Consider the following 23581-nt stretch of genomic DNA (forward strand, 5'->3'; position numbering starts at 1 on the left):
AGCTGGCATTAGCGTTGAGTGGAATAGGAGGAACAGCATGTGAGGGATGAATAGAATATGCGACATCCTCAGTCTCAGAAACTGAGCGATGTAGAGGGATGGTATGGTATGGACGCCAACAGGTAAAGGCTCTTTCCTTAAAAATTACAATAAACAAACAGGACAACGCAGTGGCTTATTGTTTTGAAACAGATTGCCATGGCACAGGACAGAGTAAACAGTACAATTCGCGATAAAACCTTTTTTAGTAAAAAACTTAATTAATTTTCCAATATAAAATATGTATTAAATTACCCGGTAGCTTTTCATAATTTAACGGAGAACTCTTTAATAATATTCAATATATTCAATTTTTTATATTTAACTTAATGGTTTTGATACTATTTTTATTTATTTAAAGCTTTTTTTTCGTTTTTTATATCATCTCATAAGTACTTGACCAACCACTTAATATTAATAGTTTTGTCATTAACCAGATCGTGGAAAAGAACAGAAGCAAACAATAATGAGCTCCTAATTACAAAATCGATAAAAAGGATATTATTTGTCCAGTTCCTCGATGAGCTGATGCGTCGGAAGAAACACGATGTGTGTAAGAAGAAAATCGTCTAGGAACGGATCCTGCGCCGTGGCTATTATGAAGTTATCGCCGCCGCCCATCGCCCCCCTTCCATCCAGTCGAGTTTCCAGCAGGTGCTCCAACATTTTCTGTGGCGTTCCCGCCATTACGGTATACCTGAAAGAAAAGCGAAAAAACTCATTAAACACTGTTGTCCTTTATGACTCGTTGTTCTAGGCTATAAAGTTTTCATAGAGGCGGGTAATAATGTCAACAGATTGTTCTCCAACATTATCTACGTTGGATTTATATCGTTAAATTTATTGCAAACACTATGTAATTCTACTGTAATGCAATTGTTTTATATTACCTTATACAGTATTTTAAGATTTTGTATATGAAAAGACAATAAAATTTTCCTTACACAAAAACATAAATTTACGAATTTTGTTGTATTTTCATCGTTTTATTCGTTTTAACAAGGCATTTATTGAGAAAACTGGTATATTTATAATTTAACTACGTAATCATCATTTATTTTCGGACTTCTTTAGCATTAGAAACCGTGCGCCGGCCAAGCCTGTATCAAAATGTATAAGGAATCATCAGAAGGCACTATATCTTCTGCAAGAGTATATCCTTCATAACTCTTTTAATATGTCTGAACGTGTTCATGCAAGAGGATGACCTTGTGTCTAATTAGGCGTCTAATGTAGTTATGTGCTTGAAGCTTATTAATCTCACGTTTATTTATGACATCAAAAATACTCGAAACATGTATGCATTAGTTCGAAACTTTTAGATAGATAATTGCTAAGACATTAGTTATCTAGGAGCCTGCAAAATATTAGGTGTGAAACCAGGTTTATTTCGGATAGGGTAAGATATACGAGAAAATAAGGAAAGTGTAGACGCAGATCTTCGATGGTGTAAATAAGCAGATAAATATCTAGGAGCGTCTTAAACTTGGGCCTGTGGGAAAGCAGGTTCTTATAAGCCTACATATTTATCGAGACAATCTCCTTTGGTAGGCATTTCCCTTCCTAGAGACATTTATTAATCAGGTGGCAAAAATAGATAAGCAGGACTACTCTACTAATACAGGGAACTATAGGAAGGAGCACGAGTCTTCAAGAATATTCAGAGAGAAAAATAGATAGTCAAGGCAGCGCACAGTTTATGTCACTTAATAGTATTAAATTTATCGTCATCAATCCATTATTGTACCCATCTATTTTTGCAACTATTTTCTATCAATTTGTACAGTAGCCATTTTTCCATCATATGAATCTTTCACATCCTATAATGCCTGGAAACAGTTGAACTACTACGCTGTTTTGAAAGATTTTTGAGGGATTGTGCTAGGTTCTCGAACAAGACTTTTGTAGTCATTAAAACCGGCCATTGCCATTGTAAGTAGCAAATGACGACCAACGATTATTTGGCACCAGCAACAATGGAAAGTATTTGTAGAAACAATTCTTGATGCTGATGTTGTATCGTATGCAACTTGTAATTATTCATACAAGTTTTCTGGAAGTTGTGGTTCTCTTTTAAATGAAAAGGCAATGTTCATGCTGTATCGCGATTTAAACAATTGGTAATCAGACGACTCTATGGCTGTTGCACTTCTGAAAATCCATTCGAGCTGCAACAATTTATCCTTCACAGCTCTTGCAACAAGTTTATGTCGTGCAATAGGATAACATTCAGTCTATTTATTGTTACTCAATATATCTTTTTCAACAATACGCCATCCAGTTTGTTTAATTAACATCAGTAGATATATGTAGTAATAGCTTCAGTCTATATTATTAGCGTTTTTATATCTTAACTAGTGACCATCCCATAGTCGAAATTCGACCACACTTTATTAAGTTAAATATGGTTCATTCCATATAATGTTGGAAATATATTTGATGTATAACAATAATTAAAATAATAAATGTCCGTATTTTAAAATTTATTAAAATAACTATTTCAATAACTGACACTCATAAATCTGTTTTAAATGGCATTTCATTAAATATTATTTTCATTAGGTTTCAATAATTATTGAATTATCAAGTATTGAAAACTTTAAATTAGTACATCACTAAACATGATAACAAAGTATCATAAGTAAGGCGATTTTCAGCACCGTAAAAACTTCAGAGCATGAAGTAGAAGTGTACATGACATTTGTTTATTTTTATGCGATAATCACAAATATACATGAATAAATTAATTAATATAAGTTAGTATATGAAAACAGAGAAAATATGAGTAAATCAATTTTGAAATTGATATTTGACTTTAGCATAAATATTAAAACAATAACGAACATAATTAGGTTATTTATTTTTTACAGTTTAGAAATGTATATTAGAGGTTTGTATTAACAATCATTAAATTAACTGTTGACTTAGGTCTATAAAGTAAATATTAACATAATTGATAAAAGGTTCAAACAATAAAATGTTATATAGTCACATATCTTATAACATTTTTAAACATCTTAATATTTAACAATGCTTGAAAACGTTTATTTATACATTTACTGATCATGATTCATAATTCCTTCTATTTGTCCTTTGTGTCTTATCTATGCAAGTTATGGACTTATTAATGTATTAATGTATATTAATTATATATTTAATTATGAACAAATTGAGCTTAATTTTAATTTTTAAATTTTAGTTAATTAAAAATTAATTGCTTTAATTTATAATTAATTAATAAAAAATTAAACAAAATTAAAATAAAAAAATAAAAATTAATAAAAATTAATGGCTTTAATTTATTACCTACAATATTCGGTTAGTGCTTTATTGATAAATTCATTTATTAAAGAAACCTGAAATGAATCAGGAGTTAATATCACTAAAATTTGCAGAAAAATCTTGATAATCTTAAGAATTACCTCTAGTATAATGATATACGCTACAATGCTCAATGTACGATGCTCTGCGGGTACTTTGCCGTACAGCGCTGACAGATTTTGATCTTAAATTTTACACGTCCGTCGTTGTTTTAGGTACAATACAAATGACGAATAATCTACCGTGTAAGAGTTGGAACTGGCAGTGCGTCGGCCAGAGTCAAACATATTTATTTATATATTTTCTGTCATCGGACAGACATCTGACGGAATTTATTTATTTGCAGCACATATTACATAAACATTTTAAGCCTTAAAGTCCTTCTCCAAAGTAAGTTTAGGTGCCCCCGTTTTCTTTAAAAAGGGAGATATAATTTTCGCTAAGCTGATTAATATATATATAATACTAAATGAAGAAAGGTTGATTTATGCAGATAAATGTTAAAACATGAAATTTAATAGTTATATTAGGTTGTTAAATAGTTTTTTATGTTAATACTTTACATTTTCACCAATTGGTATCGCTCTTTATTTTATTTCCTGAACCAATATACCTGAATATTACCCCAATTTTCTCCATTTTAAGGCAATTAGGGTGTTTGATTGTCATCGCGTATGGTCGAAGACGAACAAAGGAAAACGGGCCCACATTTTCCTTGATTTTCTCATTTTCCGTCTATCGGCATCTTGTACTTTCCCCCGCGTTACGCCGTCCCCATTCAGGCTACGCGTCTAGGTGTGAACACGGAATGTATATTGCGGTAAATTTTTCGATAAAGCCGTAAAGTAAATAAGGAAAAAATGGCTTTTTAGCGTCCGCCGGCCTGTTTTCGCACGGCGTCGTTCACGTTAATACTTTTCGTTGTCCATAAAGCCAAACCGAGAGAACCTCCTGAAGATTAGTAACGAGCTATCGGTTAGATATGGCTTATGCTCGAGTTTCTTCGCAGGTTGTTTTCTCATGTGGAAGGCCGTTTCGGTAAAATTGGCTCAAAGTTGATTGGTCGAAAATTATTGGTATGAAATTGAAAATTGGGAAAGGCCATGGTTCTTTAAAAAAAATATATATTTTTATTTTGTGTTGCTTGGAGAAACTAACTTTCCGAAAACGAGACTGTCAAAGTAAATATTGTTACATTATTTATTTATTGATCCAGAAATTAGAAATATTTGTATAGAATTAGAATCATATATACAAAAATGTATAGATTAATCGGCTTATCGAAAATTTCGCCTCCCTCTTTGAAGAAAAAGGTAGTACCTGGAGTAGGCACGGTTAAAGCTTATGTCGAGGAAGAACATTTAGGCCTATTACTTTTGTGTAATATGCGCTACAAATAAATATATTCCAATAAACGATAAAACGCCCAAATCAAACAAATCTGCAGCCGTCAGATCAGTGACACAAATGTATAAACAAATCTAGCGACTACCTTAGCGGTACGGACTAAGAGTTTGGAGAATACGTTACTTCACAACATCTCCGGATTTGGCGCATGCGCATAGAATAAACCATAGAAAAGAATAAATTATATTGTATTCCTTTTCTAATGGCGATACTCAAACTCTTCTTCAATAGCCGCAGTTACTTTGTGCACTTGATCGATTGTTGAATGGTAATTTTTAAAAACAAACTGAAAATCTGGTATTATTGCAACATGTTTAACAGGTTTAAATATTAGTTTCTCAAATAGCTTTGATATTGCAGGTAGTGACGAAATAAGCCTGTAAGATTCGACTTGTTCTGAAGGTTTGTCAGCTTACTCATTTGTGCTACCTTAAAGCATTCCGGAATAAGCTTTAGTCTTAAAGAGGCATTAACTATATATATGTTAAAATGATGATTGCTTTTTGGATCCTTAACAGTGGGAACATTTAGTGAGGAATATATCCTGCAGCACCAACAGCCGCATACTCATGATGATTATGACAAGTTTGTGTCCGTTAAACCCGAATTCTGAGGGATTCCTATATGATTGAGAAAAACATGCAGTTTGAATATAACAATCACTTCCGTAGTAACAGATCACGTACTCTAATCACGATGAAATCATATTTGTACATCCAATAATTAATATAACAAAATGTCAAATAAATTAAAAATATCGAAAAATATTTTTACTATTAAGAGGTAACTTTTGGTCCAATAACCACTTCACATAGTTAATGTAAAATGAATTCGAAATATCGAATAACATTTGTACTAATAACAGTCGATTTATTTTGTCTAATGACAACTTCTAATGGATTTTTTTCTAACGCTTGAGTTCATTTATTATCATTTCAAGTTAGTCTAATTGAATTATATTGGTTCAAATTTCTAAAAGTTTTTAAGCAGCAGAGAAGTTGATTTTTCTTTAATTCAAAACTAATTACTTCTAAATTCCAGTAATTGGCAAAAGTAATATAATTTTCGTTATCGATCGAAATACAAAATAAGTTTTCCTGCACAATTTACCAACATTAATAAACGATGTAATCTATAGTTGCGTGAATACACGTAATCGCTAGTAAAATTAATTTATTTCGAGCAAAACATTAGTCCTATAAATATAAATCGATATTTTATAGCAACATAATGTTTGAAGAATGATAGTGTAAAGTTGAATGTTTTCATAGTAGAGTATTTTAATTTATTGAAATTTGGTCTATATATAAAGTTGGAGGAAAAGTAGTTTAATTTTTTCCTAAGTCGCATATCTCTAGTAATACGTATTCAATGAAGCTATATAATAAAATATTCGAAATAGTTAAAATAATCAAACGTTATGGAGCTTTAAAAATTGGTATTATACAGGGTAATTTCGTCATACTTTTACATCTAAAAAAGGGAAAAATGAAAAAGAAATATTCTAAAATTAGATACTGTTTAAGACGATACTTACTATTAACCATTAACTCTAAGCTAACTATTGTGCAAAGGGCTTTTATTTAAAACTAGTACCGTGATTTTTGAACATTTTGGTTGATTTGTTAGAATAGGTCAAATTCAATACATAACAATGAATATCAAACTACAAATGAAACATGCATACCAATTTGACAGAACAAACAAAAGCTAGTACAAAAAATACCTTACATTATACTGTAAAGTATATAAAGGCTTATAAAGATTTTTCACTTTTTTTAATTAATATTATTCTTGGTTAATTCAATAGAAATTTGTATTTTAAGTCATACAATGTTAGATAGAAACTTTCAAACGTGAACAACTGCATCTGGAAATATATGTTTTGTTTACTCATTTTAAATGTAGCAATTTCAGTAAAATTAATAAATCAGGCCCAAGCTAACCAAATCAGTCAAAGACCAAGTATTGAAATTAACAAGAATTAACAAAAAAATTGGTAAAATGATTTTGCCACAAGACAGCCTTCGAGTTCATGTTATGAAAATCATGAAGATACTTGATCTATTTACTGACAATGGAACTGACTGGATATCTATTGATGAGAATGCAATGTTTTAATATAAGCAACGTAAGTAAGTAAAATTCGATGGTTTTGACATTTAGACATTATGACTTTAAATAAACCGACAGTTGTCCATTTAGTATTATTGAGTATATACACGCGCTAATCATGTATATTCCCACTATCATGCTGCCGTTCTCTCAAGCACATCAAATACATTTAAAACTTATGGTGCTCCTCATCTCCTAATTGATTTTAATTTCAATCATTAAAATAATCTATTATTTTAAGACGATTAACAACAAAAGGCCTGGTATACTAAAGTAATAATATGTAGATCAACAGATTGCACAACCATGCTTGAAATGCAGCGTTATTTCCTGAAAATGTAAATAACTTTTATTACAAGGTAAAACATTTTAAATTTTATACCATAGCATGAATACTTCTCCAGAACTTTTGTGAGGTACAGACATTGTTTCTTGAAAACTTATATCAGAGACAAGTTATATTAACAAAATTATGTTCATTGTACAGTTTTTAAAAGTTTGAAAATATTTAAAGCTAAGGATATAGAATACTGGAGAAGTTGAAGGGGAAAAAAGAATTAAATTTGTAAAGATATGCTTATTTATGGTATAAAATACAATATGTAAAAGGTTGTTAAACCTATTATTTTACTTAAAAACTATTGTATTTTATGGAAAGAAGAGGGGACTTATTGAACGGCGATGCAAACAACACTGAGGGTTCTTATGTATTAGAAAACAGACAAAATCGTCGAACCCGCTTACCATTCAGGTGGTTTTAAACCAGATGGTCGGATTTTTTTTCAGGTTTGCTTTTTTATAACTGTGAAATTTCATAATGCTAAGTATAGTTAGATTTACGTTTTAGTTCTTGCAGAGAAAGGTGCTGCTAGACCTAGATACCAGTATAAATAGTAAGCGATAGGTGCAAAGTCTTCTTATCACGGTGAGACAGTCTTCACCAACGTCAGGAGAATTATTTAACCGAATTTTTACATCTATAACGACATATTGTGTTCAAAAGTACTAGTTAAATTCTATAGTGATACCTCATAATTATAAATGTAATTTTTCATTCATTTCATTACATTTTCGTTTCATCGATAACAAATTAATTTTCCCTAAGGGTTTTTGGATCTAAAAACACTCGATCTGCCTGATCTATAACTTTGTTCGCAGTAAAAAATAAAATAGCAATTAACAATTATTTTCAATGTTGTAAGCTGCATATTGTTAAATAAAGCTACAAAGCATACACATTTGTTATCTATTTGGATATAATTGAATAATGGGCATATAAATAAATATCGTTTCGCTAGAAATTGAATTAATGTTGCTAATTACCAATACCTAACATTTTTGGTTCTATGAATTGAAAGCTTATAATCGGCGAACCGTATGCATAAAACTATTTTGGAATTTCTATAATTATGGGAAATTATATTGTAAATGGCATTTAAAAAATAAAGCAAAGGAACTAAATCACATTATTGGAATAAATATCCATATACGTAACCATGTAAGTTAAACATACAAATTGGTGTTGTTTAGCATTTTTGTACAAATAGTAGAACTGTATTAAATATTAAGAGTGTCATAGTTATGTCATAATTGTTTTGGGTAATGCCTGGATGAGTAAATTTTTACTAATTATTTATAATTGTAATTATCTGAAGCTGAGAATATGTCAATTTCAGTCTCGTGACTATTTTAAAATGTAGTTAATAAATAAAAACAAATTACTGTGGAAACATACAAAATCAGAAACCGAGAACCATTAGGTGCTTGCTAAAACCTTGATCCACGAAATATATTCAGAAAATATTCAGAAGAAAATCAGTTTTTGTTAACTGCTTTCTGATGTATCATTAGAATATGCTTATGTGAATCGAAATTACATGTCTCTTTACCAAGAAATTCTTCATTTTAAAGAACAGATTAGCTCAGTTTAAATTTGTAAGAGAGCAGAGGAGGACTTGCAATGATATGATCAGTGGAATTCTTGTGATAGAAAAATGCTCTTCTAGTTACTAGAGGAGTAGCTCAATAATAAATATAAAAGTCGGCTTTTAAATTACTTAATAGAAGACATTAATTAAATTATTGATATCGATGTTACGAAATAATAAAAATTTAAGATTTCAGTAATCAATATGGTTATAAAATTATTTTTGATTTTCCCTGTTTATTATGGGATATAAAAATGTTAGTAGTTTTTGGTGTGAATAGGCATTATATTTGTTGCTTATTTTACATAAACAATTTATTAATTTTATGAAATCAAACAGCATACATATACTAATAAATAGATTGATAAAAGCTAATATAGGCTGTATCAAAAATATACGACCAGTTATTCATCATCGCTCAATGGAGCCATACTAGGGCACGTTTGAAAATCAACAGTCCATAGAATGTTCTAGATAAAAAGACTGTGTTATTAGTTTTCTCCGTAATACAATTATTTATTATAGCTCAAATTAAAAAATAATCAAACATAGCTTTTTAACACAAAAATAAAACATTTTAAAATAAAATATGTACATAATAATCGTTGGAATAACTAAATAGAAATAAACAAAAACCTTATTTAACCCAACTTCTACACTTATTTTATATTCTACTATATACACACAATTTAGCCTAATACTAAACCAAACCAAACCAATCAGTTATATTAATTTAGATTTAGATTATTGGTAATTTAGTTTTTTGTTTATGGCGCAAAATTATATTGTTATTGTACTGCTTGGGCGGTTTGATTTTTTAAAAATGTTTAGTGAGTTATTATTTATTTTTTGAAGTCGGTTCTATTTTTTGTTTAAAATATTTTATATTTCTCCTTTTAGTTATTTAATAATACAATGGGTAGGCCAATTAAAGGTGCAGTCCGTATGAGGAAAAATAGGAATAAAAAAACAATAATTGAAAATAATGAGCGCTTCAGGCCCTCGGATACGCTACCCAGTCTAGGCGATTTGACCGATATTCTAACCAAACTAGAACAACAACAAAAAGCTATTGTCCCCGCCGGGAATCGAACTCGAGACCTCAGTTAGGGAGCTAAACGCTTTAACCATGATTCCATAAAATTAGTTGTGTATAATGTTTCTACGACGTCATATATGCTATAGTTTTGCTTTAAAAGTAATCTGAATGCAATGAAGGCTTTTGAACTGAACGACATCCGATTTTCCGTCGAATCAGCTCTGCAATTATATTATACACAACGTTTTCCTCGATTTGCCCCTCCTTTCCCCCAACAGATCCTGATTTGGTTCCAACGGGACCACTTCGGAAGTGTACTTTTTCGTATAAAAAAAGAATTCCGAAAATCGGTCCACAATTAACGGAACACATCAGTCGTTTAATAAAACTAGAATTAATCGAAATGCAAAACTTTCTTAATAATTGGTTAGTGTTTGTAATTTATCTGAAAAAATCGCCTTGAAAAACATGAAAAAAATAAAATAATCTTTAATAGAATTAGGTTCAGAAATATTTTTCATAGTTTTAGGTACCAAATATTAAACAGTGGGGTTTAATCCAATTTAAAAAGCCAATTACGTGGGCAAGCTTGCCCATCAGTATTCAGTCTTTTATTTAATAAACGATTTGCTTTATTGTATAATTAGTCTCTAAAAGTGTTTTGTCGCTACAATGTTTTTATAGCAAAAAAAAATGTGAAACCGAAAAACGCTCAAAGTGTAAACAGTTGTTATATTAATTTTATATCACCTTTAATTTTTTAAAAATATTTTACGTGCAAATGGTTATAATGATGGGGATGTTGCTTTGTGGCTGCTAATCCCTTAATGATTTTACAAGAATGCGAACATATTTCTCCTTGAATATGGAATGGTAGATACGCCTGTTTTGTTATAGTTAAAAAGTCTTATATCTTTATATCGTAAAAGGAAAAATTAATTAGCTTAATAACAAGAAAATAATAATCTGTGTTGTTTCAGGTTTTTTGAGATTATCTAATTAAAATATATTATTTGTCTTGTCACTGTCATGTTCATTATTTTGAAAATAATGGCTACAAATCTGCCAGATCAATAACCGTAATTATAAATCAATGATGTAATTAATTTTATAAAAATATATAAATATATTCTTTAATCAGCTTTATTCCTTCTAAGGGAACATTCGTTTGTTGATTGCTTTTAATTATATTTGGAAGAGCTGTGTGAGGTCGAGAGGCTGAACAAGTTGGTTTTTATAAAAGATTATTTACCAACAAATATGTTTTTTTTTGATTATATGTAAGTTCAATAAATTTATAAAGGATATTAATTGAAACTGATAATATGTATTGTAACCTTGAATAATGTCTCGTAGCATATATAATGGCATCATATGTATACGTTGGCTAATAATTGAGTTATTATCATTTCATGCCAGTAAAAGGAACTTTTTTATAGTGTTAAACATATTGAGAATAAATGTTCAGAAAATAGTCTTTAAGGCGAATTTTACAACACTAGCTTTCTAGATGGATTGCCTGAAGAGAAAGCACAATTATCAATTTTTATATATCCTTTATTTAAAATAACATACAGTTAGTCACATAATTTATAAACGATGCACTCTAAGGGTTTCTGAAGGTAAGGGTGGGTACTTATTTTAAATTGTTCCGGCACACCTATCAGCAGCATTGTCAATAATTCAGAGTGATGAATAATTTAGAAATTGCAACAAATTTTTAAAACGTATTTAGTGGTCAGTTTCTGAGAGCTGAATAGAGAAGATATATTTATAACAGATCAATTGTAAAGTCCTCGGCCTACCATAGTAAAACACATTTTTTAGCAATATTAGTTTTTTTTATTCAACATAATTCCCTTCAAGGGTGATACACTGATTATAGACACCCTCCAACTTTTGGATACCATTTTGGTAGTACGATTTATCGTTTGTTTCAAAATACGCCTCCGTTTCGGCGATCACCTCTACATTCGAAGAAAATTAATGCTAGCGAGCATTCTTTTGAGATCTGAGAACAGGAAAAAGTCGCTGGCGGCTAAATCGGGAAAATACGGTAGATGAGGAAGCAATTCGAAGCCCAATTCATAGATTTTGATTCATAGACTTGTGATACGGTGCTTTGTTTTGGCGAAGCAGCACTTTCTTTTTCTTCAAATGCGGCCGTTTTTCGGCGATATCGTCCTTCAAACGGTCCAATAACGCTATGTAATAGTCGCTGTTGATTGTCCTTTCTTTCTCAAGGTAGTCAGTGAAAATTATTCCATGCGCATCACAAAATACAGACGCCATAACCTTTCCAGCCAACTGTTGCGTTTTCCCACGCTTTGGAGCAGGTTTATCGTATGCAGTCCGCTTGGATGATTGTCGATTGGACTTCGGAGTGAAATGTTGAGCCGTGTTTCATCCATTGTCACATATCGACGCAAAAACTTGGGTTTATTACGCTTGATCATCTTCAAACACTGCCCGGAATCATCAACTCGTCGTTGTATTTGGTCAAAAGTGAGCTCGCGCGGCACCCACTTTGCACAGAGCTTTCTCATACCCAAATATTCGTGAGTGATATGATGTACACGTTCAGTTGATATCTTTAGAGGGTCTGATGTATTATTCAATTTCAATTTACGGTCATTCAAAATCATTTTGTGGATTTTTTAAATGTCTTTGTCGGTAACAACCTCTTTTGGTCGTCCGCTGCATTCACCGTCTTCGGTGCTCATTTTACCACGTCTAAACTTAGCATACTAACCCTTGGTGGTTAATTTTACTGGGGCAGTGTCCAGAAACTCGGCATCAAGCCAAGGTTTTGCTTCAACTGTATTTTTCCCTTCAAAACGCAATATTTTATCAACACGCGAAATAAAATATATGGATTTACTTCTAGTAGCGCCATCTATGTCAGGCCGGGGACTTTTCGATTGACCTGTTAGACAAATCAGAAAGCATTAGATAAACGAAAGAAGGCAAATTAAAAATGAGGTATCTACAAGGGTGAAAAAGAAGAAAATAAAAATTTAGGTAAGGAAATTATTCTTTTAATTACCTTGGTGAATTTATTGTTTCTGTAATATATATTTTAAGGAGAAATATTGATATAAGATAAAGACTAATGAATACATAAGTGAAATAATGAAAATTTGCAGCAATTAAAATGAAACTAACTACATAATTTTCATACATGGAATACATAGGACAAATACAAGAAGTTATGATTTATTAACCGTAATTTTGTACAAAAATTAAAACAAATGATAGATATTAGGTGTTTAATGATTAATGTAGTACGATATGTATTCTTGTTCGAACTTTGTATCAATTATTTTGATTATTAACTATATATATATATATATATATATATATATATATATATATATAAGTTTTGAAGTTGATATATAAGTAGTTAATTTAATGATTTTAAATTTATATCTTTATATAAATTTCTAAATTATTAAGGATAAATTACCTAATTGTGTGCATTATTGTTTTAATATACATGTTAAAGCCAAAATCAATTTTGGTTTATTCATATATTCCGTTTTAATAAACAAACACGCGTTACTTCATTCATAGTGTATACTTATGTTTATCGCGTAAAACTAAAGAAATATCATTTATATTTATATTTGATTCTCTGATATTATTACAGTTCTGAAAATAATTTTACATATGATACTTATGGCAATTTAAACTTATTGTTACATTGCTGATTATTGAAACTTAATGAAAAATAGATTTAATTAAATGTCATTTAACAAATTTAGTGAGTGTTAGTTCCTGAGATTGTTATTTTACTATGTTTTACTACACAGACATTTATTATTTTAATTAATGTTATATATCAAATACATTCATGATGTTATATTGATAACACTAGTGTTGGGAACTGCGGACAGAAAACAACTATCGATTGACAACTTTTTCAGTTAATTACTAAAGCTATTTTTAGTGGGACTGATTTTACTACTTTATACGAGTGACTGTTTTAGTCGCTATTTTCCGTCCTACTGATTTTGTTACTATTTACTATCGACTGTTGCAGTCGTGAACTTTTAGTTACTATTTTTGGTTCTACTAGTTTCATTCGACTGATTTTTAACTTTCTGGCTCTGTCGTCCTAACCGTGACCCTGATAAAAATGTACCCAATTTATGCTTATATAGATTTATATGTAATACATGTAGTTTTATGATTTTTTTGTTAGTTAGCTTGTAAATAACAATATATTGTATATTATATACAATATATTGTATATATTATAATTTTGGTTTATTCATATATTCCTTTTTAATAAACAAACACGCCTTACTTCATTAATTAGTCCATACTTATGTTTATAGCGTAAAACTATAGAAATATCATTTATATTTATATTTGATACTCTGATATTATTACAGTTCTGAAAATAATTTTACATATGATACTTATGGCAATTTAAACTTATTGTTACATTGCTGATTATTGAAACTTAATGGAAATTAGATTTAATTAAATGTCATTTAAAAAATTTAGTGACTGTTAGTTTCTGAGATAGTTATTTTACTATGTTTTACTACACAGACATTTATTATTTTAATTAATGTTATATATCAAATACATTCATGATGTTATATTGATAATACTAGTGTTGGGAACTGCGGACAGAAAACAACTATCGATTGACAAATTTTTCAGTTAATTACTAAAGCTATTTTAGGTTGGACTGATTTTACTACTTTATACGAGTGACTGTTTTAGTTGATATTTTCCGTGCTACTGATTTTGTTACTATTTACTATCGACTGTTTCAGTCGTGCACTTTTAGTCACAATTTTTGGTTCTACTAGTTTCATTCGACTGACTTTAAACGTTCTGGCTGTGTCGTCCTAACCGTGACCCTGATAAAAATGTACCCAATTTATGCTTATATAGATTTATATGTAATACATGTAGTTTTATGATTTTTTTGTTAGTTAGCTTGTAAATAACAATATATTGTATATTATATACAATATATTGTATATATTATAATTTTGGTTTATTCATATATTCCTTTTTAATAAACAAACACGCCTTACTTCATTAATTAGTCCATACTTATGTTTATAGCGTAAAACTATAGAAATATCATTTATATTTATATTTGATACTCTGATATTATTACAGTTCTGAAAATAATTTTACATATGATACTTATGGCAATTTAAACTTATTGTTACATTGCTGATTATTGAAACTTAATGGAAATTAGATTTAATTAAATGTCATTTAAAAAATTTAGTGACTGTTAGTTTCTGAGATAGTTATTTTACTATGTTTTACTACACAGACATTTATTATTTTAATTAATGTTATATATCAAATACATTCATGATGTTATATTGATAATACTAGTGTTGGGAACTGCGGACAGAAAACAACTATCGATTGACAAATTTTTCAGTTAATTACTAAAGCTATTTTAGGTTGGACTGATTTTACTACTTTATACGAGTGACTGTTTTAGTTGATATTTTCCGTGCTACTGATTTTGTTACTATTTACTATCGACTGTTGCAGTCGTGAACTTTTAGTTACTATTTTTGGTTCTACTAGTTTCATTCGACTGACTTTAAACGTTCTGGCTGTGTCGTCCTAACCGTGACCCTGATAAAAATGTACCCAATTTATGCTTATATAGATTTATATGTAATACATGTAGTTTTATGATTCTTTTGTTAGTTAGCTTGTAAATAACAATATATTGTATATTATATACAATATATTGTATATATTATAATTTTGGTTTATTCATATATTCCTTTTTAATAAACAAACACGCCTTACTTCATTAATTAGTCCATACTTATGTTTATAGCGTAAAACTATAGAAATATCATTTATATTTATATTTGATACTCTGATATTATTACAGTTCTGAAAATAATTTTACATATGATACTTATGGCAACTTAAACTTATTGTTACATTGCTGATTATTGAAACTTAGTGAAAAATAGATTTAATTAAATGTCATTTAACAAATTTAGTGAGTGTTAGTTCCTGAGATTGTTATTTTACTATGTTTTACTACACAGACGTTTACTATTTTAATTAATGTTATATATCAAATACATTCATGATCTTATATTGATAATACTAGCGTTGGGAACTGCGGACAGAAAACGATTATCGATTCTTTAGTAATTGACTACTTTTTCAGTTAATTACTAAAGCTATTTTTGGTTGGACTGATTTTACTACTTTTTACCAGTGACTGCTTTTGTCGCTATTTTCCGTCCTACTGATTTTGTTACTATTTGCTATCGACTGTTTCAGTCGTGCACTTTTAGTTACAATTTTTGGTTCTACTAGTTTCATTCGACTGATTTTTAACGTTCTGGCTCTGTCGTCCTAACCGCGACCTTGAAGTTTTATTTAAGTTCTATTGTATTGTCAATATTTATTAGAGTATACTACTTAAAAATAGTAATGCTGATTGAGGGTTAAGCAGAGTTAAGTTAAGTTAATAAGCAGATCTTTTAAATGAACAGTAAGAAATAATTCTCATCTGTTCTAAAAATCCTTAGCTGTACTAAAGTATACAAATCATAGAAGAACACATCTCGGTACTACCTAACTCCAATGCTAAAAGGGACCAGCTAAAGATAACACCTGTATATAAGGTCTCCTGAAAGTGTACATAGAAATTGAGAGGATGATAAGTCACAGATAAAAGCGTTGTGTGAGGAGTGGATACAGGGTACCATCGATTCTAGCTCAACACTGGATGTACTGGCTACAATATTTAGTTCTATAATGTTGGGGTTTAAGCCTCTCCACAAGGCTGTTTTGGAGAGAAAATATCGAGAAGGTTTTGAGATTAGTAAACACCAAAATAATTCTAACATAAACCGTGTTCTTATCTCTTGATTACTTGGTCTTCACAGGGCTAGGAAAGTATCAGCCTTATCGTCCTGAAGATTGACTCCGTAACATTCCTGAAGCCAATAATTCAACAATTTTATGTGTTTGAGATGATACTATGTCAGTTATTTTGCATAAATTTACTAATTTTTTTGGGAAGAAACTCCTGCAATTTGTAGACTATAACGCTTTTTTGTTGAGAAAAATCCTCTATATTGTAATTGCCTAATTTATGGATACTGATTTGTGTGACAACCGAACATCCTCAATGCTTACCATACATTGTATATTACAGTACGTAGCAAATGAATTTTTAGTACAAAAAATTACTGAAGCTATTTTTGGTCGGACTGATTTTACTACTTTTTACCAGTGACTGTTTTAGTCGCTATTTTCCGTTGTACTGATTTTGTGACAATTTACTATCGACTGTTTCAGTCGTGCACTTTTAGTTACTATTTTTGGTTCTACTAGTTTCATTCGACTGATTTTTAACGTTCTGGCCCTCTTGTTCTAGCTGTGACCTTGATAAAAATGTACCCAATTTATGCATACATAGATTTATGTGTAGTATATGTAGTTTTATGATTTTATTGTTAGTATGCTTGTAAATAATTATAAACATTGTATATTAATATAGCAGTATTTTAGAACGATATTTTTCAAGATTGTTAATGTAGTACGGTAAAAAGATTCAATTTGGGAATGTTATATACTAAAACATTTTGACTGTCGATTGCTCTTTCGATTTCTGTTAAAAAATATTTCCATTCAATAATAAATTAAGTTTTTATTTAATTTAAAAAATATGTACTAATTATTGTGTGATCATTTTATATATTTAATAGTATACTACTTAAATATAGTAATTAACATATTAAAATACGATAAAACCTTTGTGGGGTATTATTTCAACCCATAGAAAAATTCCATTCCTTTTTACAGACCTGGAGAACATTCAAATATAAAAGTAGTTCTACTTTGTTTAAAATCAATTTATTAATTGTATGTTAATAGTATTCAGTAATTATTTCTTTCATTTTCTTTTTTAAAGTTAGTAGATGAAGAAATATGTACATCTCCGCCTCGCTCATACTACCTTTGGAAAATATTAACACATATATAATTAGCTGGTCCAAGCAATTTCATCATCGTCTGACATCACGAATTGAAAAAAGAAAAACATTCGAACCGTGCATTTGACTGAAGCTAGTTGTTTGATTATTGACTGTTTCGACTGTTTTCAGTCGATAGTTCCCGACGCTAGAAAATACTGTGAAAACAAAATTTAGTATCACACCATTTTCAAATTATTCCCTTTAATCTGTCATGTGAGTTGTGGTCGAATTTCCGATCACACAGTATTATTAATTTTATAAATCCGTTTATATATATTTGTGGCAGTCCGGGAAGAAATAAGCGAGTGAAAAGGCCATATCATCGATTCAGGCCTGGATATTACCCCATTCACGGAAACAAAACAGAAGGTAATAAAAGTCCTCCCGTGTTTGTTTCCTTCGGTTTGATTAATGCATTTATATAACGCCAATTTTATTTACATGCTTTTTTTGACCGGTTGTTTCTCTCTCACACGGTCGTTTTTCATCTGGCCGATTCTGTTATCGTAAAAAGTTATGGCGCGGATACGAGAGCTTTCCCCGTATAACTTTTTCCGACTCTTACCGACCGTTCTTTTCCCCAGCTTTGTTTGTATTTATAACGAATCAACGTTATAAATGTTCAGCGTTGCGTAATAATAGGCTGTATGGAAGACGAATGATAAATGGAATAAAGTTACATATTTCTTTTCCGATTTCTGTGCCTTTTTAAAGCTACTTACATACATCTCCGTTATTAGATCGGTAATAAAAACTGTCTGATGTATGTATTTCTCCGAATTTAAGACCCGCGATGATTGTATCAATTTAGAATTAATGTACGTTCTGTCATTTATCTACCTATATATAAAAATGAATTAGTCTCGCTAAAACTTGAGAACGGCTGAACCGATTTAACTAATTTTAATTTTGAAGTATTTGCGGAAGTTCATAGAAGTTTCATATAGAAAGAAAATATGTGATAATGACGGGGGAAATTGTAAAAACAAAAATTATATTTTTCCATACAAAGTTTCACAATTACCAGCGATCGACATTATTGTTGTTTGTTCAATATTTACAGGTGCATTGAGAAATTTATTTTGTCATCACAATGTTGAATACTTGAATTATAAATATGCTGAATGCCAAGGAGAAGATGACTAGATCATTGAAGCCAATCAAATAAAACATGGGCTGAAATTTCCCGGACCTAATACATAGATGGGACTAGTCAGTTAGCAGGCTTCAGTTAGTAGTAACCTTCAAAAGAAAGCTGTTAATTTCATGATATTCTACTCATAAGTTTGTAAGTTATTGTGCTAAGAGTGACACTACTTTTGTTATTTTCAAAACAATGAATCAAAAACAATTTCTGGTTGTAATTTTACATTGCTTCTTTATGGGAAACATACCGTTCAAGCGAAGCAATGGACTGAAAAGTTATAAGTACTTTGTTCCATCAGAAATAACAATAAAACGTTGGTTTGCTGACTTCAGATGTGGTCGTAGACACACTGACCATGCAGAACGCAGTGGACGTACAAATGAAGTGGTAACACCAGAAAACATTTAAAAAATCCTCAAAATCTTTTTGAATGGTTGAAAAATGAAGTTGCGTGATTTTACTGGCATCGTAAGGATATCAAAAGAACAAGAAAGTGTTCAAAGTGGGTGTCGAGTTTGCTCACTGTTGAGTAAAAACAAAGACGTGTTGATGAGTCTGAGTAGTGCTTGGTTATGTTTAAACGTAACCAACCGGAATTTTTGCATCGATATACTGCAATGCATAAAACATACATCCGTCATGTCACTCCGGAATCGAAAGGAGCATCATCTGAGTGGACAGTAACTGATGAACCTCTTCCAAAGCGCCCGAAAGCACAACAATCGGCTGGAAAGGTTGTGGCCTCGGTATTTTGTGATGTGCGTGGAGTAATTGGAGTAATTTGCATCGACTATATTGAGAAGGGAAATACCATCAACAACGAATATTATATAGCGCTATTGGAAATTTCCTTTCATCAAGACCATGCACCGTGTCACAAGTCATTGAAACCAATAGCAAAATCACATCTATTGAACCTCCCACATTTGCCGTATTCACCAGATTTGGCTCCCATCGATTAATGGTTTTTGGTAGACCTTAAATAATGCTCACCGATAACAAATTTTGCTTGAATAAAGAGGTTGTCGCTGAAACTGGGGCTTCTCTTGAAGCGAAATATATATCGTTGTACAAAAGTGGTATTGAAAGCTTAGAGCCGTGCTGGAATGATTGTGTGGCTCTTGATGGAGATTACGTTGATGAATAAAATCAATTTTGAACAAAAAAACGCCTTAATTTTTTTCGTTAGATTACTTTGTACCTAAAGTGCTAACCATATTGATGATCAGCAAGAGACAGAAAATGATAACAGTCATATTATTATGTCGCAATTCCATTCCAAAGCGACTAGAAATATAGGAGATATGTTTAGAAGTTCGTGCACGTCAACCACAGTAACTATGGGGACGATACAATCAAAATGAGCTACTCCACAGACGCAGTGCTCATTCGGATTATGGTTGCAAAAAAACGGGCAGATTGTTGATGTTCTAGGAGATGAACTTAAGAAATTTTTTGCCAGTATTATAGCAATTTTATATTACCAAAACCATATAAAATTAAAAACACTGCTGATTTTATAAGTGAGATACGGATTATCCGAAACACTCCAGTTCACATTATTTTGTTAGATTAATTACAATTTCACCAATGACCCCATTAATGAGACTTTAGAATATTCAAAAATCGGAAAAAGTATTTCCGTTCAAGAAATATTGTTTTTCATTCAGATATTCTCAGTTACAAGAAATGTTTTATGAACAAAAATCTCGAGCAATTATATATTCCCCGATGTAATAGCCAACAACTTTATGAGACATTTTGTAAAACAAAGCACTAGCCAGCACCCCACTGAAATATTTTTATACAGTTCTTTGCCTGGATTTTCAACATACAAATTTTCAAAAATGATCATGAAATAATCATCCCATTTTGTCGTCCCCAAACTAGTGCTGATTGAGGGTTATAAATAAGCAGATCTTTTAAATGAACAGTAAGATATAATTCTCATTTGTTAGAAAAATCCTTAGCTGTATTAAAGTAAGATCTTTGGCAGTACTAAAGAAATGTTACATCAAAACTATATCCAAACCATACAAGAACACATCTCGGTACTACCTAACCCCAATGCTAAAAGGGACCCGCTAAGTGTACATAGAAATTGAGAGGATGATAAGTCACAGATAAAAGCGTTATGTGAGGAGTGGATACAGGGTACCATCGATTCTAGCTCAACAGTGGATGTACTGGCTACAACATTTTGTTCTATAATGTTGGGGTTTAAGCCTCTCCACAAGGCTGTTTTGGAGAGAAAATATCGAGAAGGTTTTGAGATTAATAAACACCAAAATAATCCTAACATAAACAGTGTTCTTATCTTTTGATCACTTGGTCTTCACAGGGCTAGGAAAGTATCAGCCATATCGTCTTGAAGATTGACTCCGTAACATTCCTGAAGCCAATATTTGAACAATTTTATGTGTTTGAGATGATACTATGTCAGTTACTTTGCATTAATGTACTAATTTTTTTGCGGAGAAACTCCTGCAATTTGTAGACTATGACACTTTTTTGTTGGAAAAAAGCCTCTATATTGTAATTGCCTAATTTATGGATAGTGATTTGTGTGACAACCATACATCCTCAATCCTTATCATACATTATATATTACAATACGTAGCAAATCATTTTTAGTACAAAAATTTATACACAAATCTTTCCCAAAACATCTGAAACTATATTAAAGGCTAGAACATATTAAAATAACGTGTGATATTTAAATTTAAAACTGAAAATTCGACTAGATTACTATAGGCAGTTTATTTTAACTAGATCTGAATGCAACAAGATATATAATGACAAAATCCGACCAAAAATACATCCAGATGAAAATTGCATTGTACGAAGTCTCATTTTGTTTGCTGTAAAAACTAAAATCACGGGCCCAATAAAAATTGCAATTTTATAGAGTTCTACTAATTTTTCTGTCATGAAATTCAATAGGAGCCCAAAATGTATGAATGTATGAAATTTTAAATATTCATTTTAAATATCTGTTTACTATTTTTATCGAAGGATCATTACTAAAAACATTAAAGTTTCCTTTTAACCAACGAGGGTTTACAGCTGAGTTAACAGTGAGCTACGAACAATGGTCCTCTCCCTTAAACCTATCGACTGACCAGTGACCAACTTAGAGACCATCCCAGAAGAAATCCAGTCTCACCCAGTCTGGTTACTGGCGTGATTGGGATGGTTATTCCTTATCGAATTTTCTACTGTTGCCTATAAAGACATTTACAATTACAATCACAAACATAAAGTACATCCATGCCCCAGCAGAATTCGATACGGCGACTATGGCGACAGTAGGAGGAGCCTAACCACTGCGCTAACAAAGCCAACGGAACTAAAATTGTTTATAAATACCCTTTCGAAAGACTGTTATTCAGATGATATATTATAGATCAGTTGAAGTGGAATATATAGACACTACAACTTCAATAATTCACTTATATTTATTAAGTTACACTCCCTCTGAATCATAACGTGAGTTTAGCTCTCTTCTAATATTGTTTACTTTTTTGTAGCAAAACTTGTCTTTGATTTCAAAATAAAGGTCCTGTTTATATTTATTAAACAGTACTCAGTGAATCGTCGATGCGTTTTTGTTTTTGATCGATTGAGACCAAAAGTTTTTTCATTAAAATCTTAAATACTAGAAGCTTAAATGTGAATACGTTGGTAATACCAGGTTATGTTCAACAAGGGTATGAGGTGTCGTCATCTGTATGCTATATTCAGGACTTATTGTAATGTGTTATTGTTAAAAAGTCGCATTGAATGAGAGTAAAACTCTTTGATTGAACGTTGACTCGTTAAGATTATGAGTTATGAATGAGTTAAGAATGAACTCCAATACAATGCTCATATGGTGATTGGCAGTTTTCGATACTAGGCCTTATTTTAGTAAACAATATAACTAACAAACTAAGAAAACAAACATTAATTTAATAAAACAATTCTATTCGTGTTCGAATTTAATGTTGCGTTAAAAGTTCAAGAAATCAATGAAGAACTAAGACATGATATTAGTGAAGAACGAGAAATAATATTTAACAATGGACGGAATAAAATGTGGCAGGTTTTTTAAAAATTATTTGTATTATAATTCGTGAATTATGTATAAAGGGAAGTTCCCCTAATATATAAGGGGTTATCTATATAAGCGACTATTTTTGTTTAAATGTGATGTTATCGGAGATTTCTTTTATGCTTTACCGCTTTTGAATGATCTAACTGCCTCTCGCATAGATTGATGATTTCTAATCAAAATAGAAGTGATCCTGTAATGAGCTCCTCTTGAATGAACTAACCGCCTCTCGCATAGATTTATGATTTCTAACCAAAATAGAAGTGATCCTGTAAATGCTGTTTTAATCTTAAATGTCGTCATCGCTTTAATGTCAAACAATATTTACCTTCCCATTTTATTCGAGTTAAAAAGAGACCCAATGCTGCCTCATGTATATGAACATTTAACCGAATAAACCTATAAAATTCGCCTGGTTATCAAATGTCTGCAAAATTTTTAAAAATATTAGAGATAATGAATAGAGGTTATAAACCGGTTACGATTGTT

General features: G+C 30.7%; 1 protein-coding gene across 5 annotated transcripts in view; it reads right to left on the reverse strand.

Moving 5' to 3' along the window:
• Nucleotides 1-23581, reverse strand: part of Epac (Exchange protein directly activated by cAMP) — a 517502-nt gene that overhangs the window by 71010 nt on the left and 422911 nt on the right. For all 5 annotated transcript variants that reach the window (XM_076410278.1, XM_076410279.1, XM_076410281.1 and 2 more), the window contains one exon: nucleotides 542-736. In XM_076410278.1, coding sequence (XP_076266393.1) covers nucleotides 542-736 — 195 coding nt within the window. The remainder of the gene's footprint in view (nucleotides 1-541; nucleotides 737-23581) is intronic.

This window comes from Rhynchophorus ferrugineus, unplaced genomic scaffold (assembly GCF_030347505.1).
Source record: "Rhynchophorus ferrugineus isolate W39M unplaced genomic scaffold, kcgeb_rfMv2 rfM7, whole genome shotgun sequence".
Lineage (NCBI taxonomy): Eukaryota > Metazoa > Arthropoda > Insecta > Coleoptera > Curculionidae > Rhynchophorus > Rhynchophorus ferrugineus.